General features: G+C 42.4%; 1 protein-coding gene across 1 annotated transcript in view; it reads right to left on the reverse strand.

The window, feature by feature from the left end:
* Positions 1 to 3,023: 3,023 nt before the first annotated feature.
* Positions 3,024 to 5,956, reverse strand: part of LOC135100938 (uncharacterized) — a 5,872-nt gene continuing 2,939 nt past the window's right edge. Inside the window, exons 3-4 of the mRNA XM_064004557.1 lie at positions 3,359 to 3,571; positions 3,024 to 3,124 (exon numbers count right to left, since the gene is read on the reverse strand). Coding sequence (XP_063860627.1) covers positions 3,024 to 3,124; positions 3,359 to 3,571 — 314 coding nt within the window. The remainder of the gene's footprint in view (positions 3,125 to 3,358; positions 3,572 to 5,956) is intronic.

Raw genomic sequence — 5,956 nt, forward strand, 5'->3', positions numbered from 1 at the left:
CTACCATTCACCAGATGTTGCCCGGAGGGGGGAGTCCTTATGGGGAGTAAGGGCTCCTTCTATAGAGTCTGGTGGAGGGTGTGTACGGGTCCTTTGATTATGATGACATCGGGCTGAACAACTCGCCATGAACGAGGGCACGCTGTGCACCATGCACCAGACACTGACAGTACGAGGGGTCCTTTTTAGGGGAGAAAAGGGCTCACTTCATGACGGTGGTTGGGGAGTGGTGTGTGGTGGGTCTTTGCTCATGGCGACCCGTGTGAGGCGCGGCAAGGTTGTATCGTCACTGCCCTCACACCCATGGGACTGGGGTGGACCCTTGGGGAGGAAGGGTTCGTCCTGGTACCTATGTAAGTAGACTTGAATGTTGTGTAGCTATCGCTACGCCCGCATCGTTATCGTGGAATCGCATCGTTATCGTGGAATCGCATCGTTATCGTGGAAAAAGAAATCGCATCGTTATCGTGGAATCGCATCGTTATCGTGGGAACTCGTATCGTTATCGTGGAATCGTATCGTTATCGTGGAATCGCATCGTTATCGTGGGAACTCGTATCGTTATCGTGGAATCGCATCGTTATCGTGGGAACTCGTATCGTTATCGTGGAATCGCATCGTTATCGTGGAAAAAGAAATCGCATCGTTATCGTGGAAAAAGAAATCGCACCGTTATCGTGGAAAAAAGAAATCGCATCGTTATCGTGGAAAAAGAAATCGCACCGTTATCGTGGAAAAAAGAAATCGCATCGTTATCGTGGAAAAAGAAATCGCATCGTTATCGTGGAAAAAAGAAATCGCATCGTTATCGTGGAAAAAAGAAATCGCATCGTTATCGTGGAAAAAGAAATCGCATCGTTATCGTGGAAAAAAGAAATCGCATCGTTATCGTGGAATCGCATCGTTATCGTGGAAAAAAAAAAAATCGCATCGTTATCGTGGAAAAAAGTCGAATCGTTATCGTGGAAAAAAAATCGCATCGTTATCGTGGAAAAAAGAAATCGCATCGTTATCGTGGAAAAAGAAATCGTATCGTTATCGTGGAATCGCATCGTTATCTTCGTCACGCGCATCGTAATCATCGTTATTTATTTATTTATTTATTTATTTATTTATCGTATCATCAAATTCGTTATCAATATTTCGGCTTATAAAGTACATAACTCATATGAAAATATATCCAGCAGTACAAGTCCTCTATGATAAAAAAAAAGTCCATCAAAGCCCGATATTTTTTTCTAACACATATCGTATAATTTCGCGAGAAGTACATAAATTGTGTTATAATTTCTTAAAGTTCCGTATTTCACTTGAAAGACGCAGTGAGAGCCTCTTCATTCGCGCTGTAATGTAATTGTAATAATATTCGCAATTCAAGTACTGCCTCTGCCTCTAAGTGTGTTTCACTGCTCCTTTGTTTCATAACTATTGATGCATTTCGTGCTCCACTTAATTAAATGTTTATTGGCCAGTCTGTCTCCAGCTCTTGTCTCCTGTGCACAATTTACATTTCAGCCTCAATGAAGAAGACTCCTCTGTTTTCTATTCTACCGACTCCTTTCTCTAGACATCTTTTCCCATGTCTATCTTGGGTCTTCGTTTTTGATAGTTTTCACCTCCTTTCATCTGTCTCTTCGCCCGTCTGTCCATCCGTCTGTGACTCTGTCTCTCTCTCTCTCTCTCTCTCTCTCTCTCTCTCTCTCTCTCTCTCTCTCTCTCTCTCTCTCTCTGCAGTCTCGTCATGACATCTTTAAACTCACCACTGTGTCTGTAGGGGCTTGACCTACCGTGACCTGCATGCAAAGAAGTAAGGGAAGGAGAGATAGGGAAGGTAGGAGAGGGAAAGAAGGGAGACAAGTGGAGAGGGAGGAAGAGGGAGAATGGAGGGAAGGGGAGGATTATACAAGGATCTCCAGGTAGGAAAATAATTTGGGGTGCACGCTTATTGATATTTTAAAAATTATTTGTAGCGAAGACTGCACGGGATATCAAATGTATTATGGTGGGAGTTTTCCTGGTGAAAGAAGCTGGCTAGATTCAAAAGTTTTCATTTTGAAAGAAAAAAAAAAGAGAGAGAGAGAGAAAGAAGAGAAACAACCTTCCGATCGCACCTTGATTATTTCTGCTGGCGTATGATGAGAAAAAACTCTGACGATCTATTTTTTGCTTTTCTAACTGATGTTCGTTCGATTCACCGATAAAATTAGTAAACTTGTTTCAAATGTGCTTCCTTTGATTTTTTTTTTAATAATAAATGTGTTTTATTTAAGCCACAATAAATAAATGAAACATATAGATCGCATACCAAAGTAGAATTTGACTCTTGTAGATCACATTGGCTATGTAGATCGCACACCAAAGGAGCACCCAAAATATTCTTAGTCACAAACGCTGAATAATCAACATAAGCTTCAGTTTTTCATAAATGTTTGAGAGTTAAAGGATCCTCACTTGTGTTTTCTACTTTCTATATCAGCTGTCCCCTACCTCCTCACTCCCCCCCCCCCAACCCTCACCACCACTCGGGACGCAGATAGCTCTCACACAGGTGCGCCAAGGAGGATGCAGGACAAGGTAGGAACACGCCCCGCACACTGCCGGGATGGGCCAGAAAAGGTATTATTTTTATCTCTGGCGTCAATACAGTTAAGAGGGAATATGTGTTAAATCTCGTCCATTTTCCAATTGTTATTATTATTATTATTATTATTATTATTATTATTATTATTATTATTATTATTATTACAATCATTATTTTTTTTCAGAAGCAGCATAACTACAGATTTTTCTTTAGGGTAAGTAGAAAAAGATACAAAAAAGACAAGAAAGGCAACTGATCAACAATGAAAAACAAATGTCCTGGTGGTGGGAGAGAAAAAAAAAAAAGTAAGGTGGAGGGAGATGGAGATTGGTGGAGACTGCAGGTTTACGAAGGCTGGGAAGTAGTGGGAAGCTAGTGGGGACCTTGAAGACTTATGGAATCTGATGAAAGCATGTGGAAGATGAAGGAAGGCCAGTGGAGGCTAAGGGAAGACTTTATAGTGGATGATGGGGAAGGTGGAGGTGGGCACGGGAGGATGGGAGGCTGGTGGAGGCTGGGGAGGATGGGAGAGGCTGGTGGAAGCTGTGGAAAGGTGGGGATGGGTGATGGATGCTAGGAAGACTGGTGAAAGGTGAGTGAGTCTGGATGAGGTTGGTAAAGGATTGGAAGATTAGGAAAGACTGCAGGTTTGGTAGAAGAATGGTAGAAGCTGGTAGAAGGCTTTCGAAGAGGCTGACGAAGGTGTGAGGAAGTTTTCAAGAAGCAGAAGTGACTGAGAAAGCTGTGAAAATAAACTAGGAAAAGCTTGGCAGAGACTCGGAGAACAGTGGGAGGCTGGGAAAAGCTGTGGGATAGCGATGAGGACAGAGGGAGGCAGGTGAAGGTCTATGGAAGGCTGCGGGTGGCTGATGGGAGAAGGTGATGGGGGTTTGGTAGAAGCTGGGAAAGACTTCGGAGTTAGTGATGGCAGATCGGGAGAGGTTGATACAGTGATAGAGGGCAGGGAGGCTGGCGTTGGGTGGGAGAGGGCTGGTGGGGAGTGGGGAGGGTGGAGGGGTGGTTCAGAATGGCTGCTCAGTGTCCGCCTCTCTGGGCACGCCGCGACAGGCCACCAATTTGCCGCTAGAGGTCGATAATGCCGCGCTATCAGCCAGCACTTCGCCTTATCGTAATTGAGCAGCGCAGGACATAACTCCTCTCTCCTCTTTCTCCGCCTCCTCCTCTGTATCCTCTTCCTTCTCATCTTTTTTTTTTTTTCTGTATCTTCCTCCTCTTCCTCCTTCACATCCTCATCTGGTTCCTTATTGTTCGTACCTTCTATCAGTGTCTTTTTTTTTTTTCTGTTCCTCTTCCTCATGTTAATTTTTGTCTCTTCGTCTCCTATTCTTCTCTTCATTATTAATTTTTTTTTTTCTTTTTCATCTTTGCTTGTCCTCTTCTTCTTTCTTTATTTCCATAACCCTTCCACCTCCTCTTCCTCTCCTCCCTCCTCTTCCTTTTCTTCCTCCTTCTCCTCCTCCTCCTCCTCTTCTTTCTTCTTCCTTCTTCTATCCCTCCTCCTCTTCTCTTCTTAAGACTGTCAACTTCAGACAACCAATGACAAAGGCGGACTTCGAAGTGTGTGTGTGTGTGTGTGTGACCAGATTCGTCTATCTGTTTTCTTTTACTTTCCCAAGAACGATTTTAATATTGTCTATCTGTCTATCTATTTATCTATCTATCTGCATACCCACCTACCTGCCTATCTATTTATCTATCTATCTATCATCTAACTGCCTATCTGTCTATCTGTCTGTCTGTTTATCCATCTAACTCCCTACTTATCTACTTATCTATCTATTTATCTATCCATCAATACATATATCTAAGAATTTAAAAGGAACACTGCTCTAGTTTCCTTAATTTTGACCTCGTTTCCGATGGAGTTATGGTAAGCAGTCTGACGGGTGGGCATGGGATAGAACCGGTATTGAGGCAAGAAGAGCAGCGGAAAGGTTACGGAAGAAGGAAGGGCAGATGGAAAGTAGGTTAGCAGGTAAGGCAGACAGTAAGACACGGAAGTAATGAGGAAGGCACGATGGAGAATTATAGTCGAGGAGGGAGGGAGGGAGGGAGGGAGGGAGGGAGGGAGGAAGGAAGGAAGGAAGGAAGGAAGGAAGGAAGGAAGGAAGAAGAAAGAAAGAAAAAGAAAGAAAGAAAGAAAGAAAGAAAGAAAGAAAGAAAGAAAGAAAGAAAGGAAAGGAAGGAAGGAAGGAAGGAAGGAAGGAAGGAAGGAAGGAAGGAAGGAAGCAAGGAAGCAAGGAAGGAATATAGAAGAGCCGAGGGAGGGAGGAAGAAATATAGATCTGAGTGAGGGAGGAAGAAATGAAGAAAGGAAAACACGGCGAAATCAAAGGAAGGAGGAAAGAGCAAAGAAAGAAAGGAAAGAAGGAAGTGAAAGAAAGAACAAAGAAAGGAGTAAAAGAAAAAAAAGTAAAAGGACTTTAGAAAGTTATGGGGAAGAGAGAAAGTACACAAGCAGATCGACAAGCAGACTGAATGAATGAAGGAAATAAGAGGTAAGAAAAGGGAAAAGGAAGATAAGAAGGGAAGAAAATAAAAAAAGAAAAATATATTAAAACAGTTAAGTCGAAGAAAGAAGATATAAGGAAAGGAAATAAATAGAAGGGAAAAAGGGCAATGAGGTGCAAATGAAAGAAAAAAAAATTAAGCACAGTATATAAGTAAAAATATGCGTAAACAAACATAAAAAGAAAAAAAAAAATAAGGATGAAAAAATAGGGAAATGAAAAGGGACGTGTATCAGCCAACATACAAAGAAAATATTCAGTTCATAAAAAAAAAAAAGAAGTGAAATAAACAATAAAACAAGGAATTAAAGCGACGCTGAGACAGAGCTGAGAAGACAGACACAAGCGACTCCCTGGACAAAGAAAACGAAATGTCAGTGGGAAGAGAGACACATGAAAACATCAAAGCAAGCTGGCCAGTAGATGTGGGAGGCAGGCAGAGAGGCGGCACCAGGGTCACACTACAAAGGACTGGCTAATGGAGGGTAACGGATGTGTGTGACCCCTTGTATGGAGGTCACATGAGCTCACGTAAGGAAGAAAAAAGAAAAGACGATGCTGATTAAAAAAAAAAAAGAATATGAATCAAAATATGCATGTATTTACACTTCTAGATACTGTATGAATGCATGTTTTCACTAATCTAACTACAAAGTATTAGAAAACCAATCTTCCTGACCTCCTCCACCCTTATTTCCTCCCATCCTCTCTCACCTCTGTCCTCCTTCACCCTCTATCAGTGCGCCTCTTCCCTTATCCTAATGGCCCGCGATGGTCCATATGTTTCTCAAGGGGTCACGGGCACTTGAGAGGGGAAAAAGGTGCCTGAGAGGTACACTTTGAT

This window comes from Scylla paramamosain, chromosome 5 (assembly GCF_035594125.1).
Source record: "Scylla paramamosain isolate STU-SP2022 chromosome 5, ASM3559412v1, whole genome shotgun sequence".
Classification (NCBI taxonomy): Eukaryota; Metazoa; Arthropoda; class Malacostraca; order Decapoda; family Portunidae; genus Scylla; species Scylla paramamosain.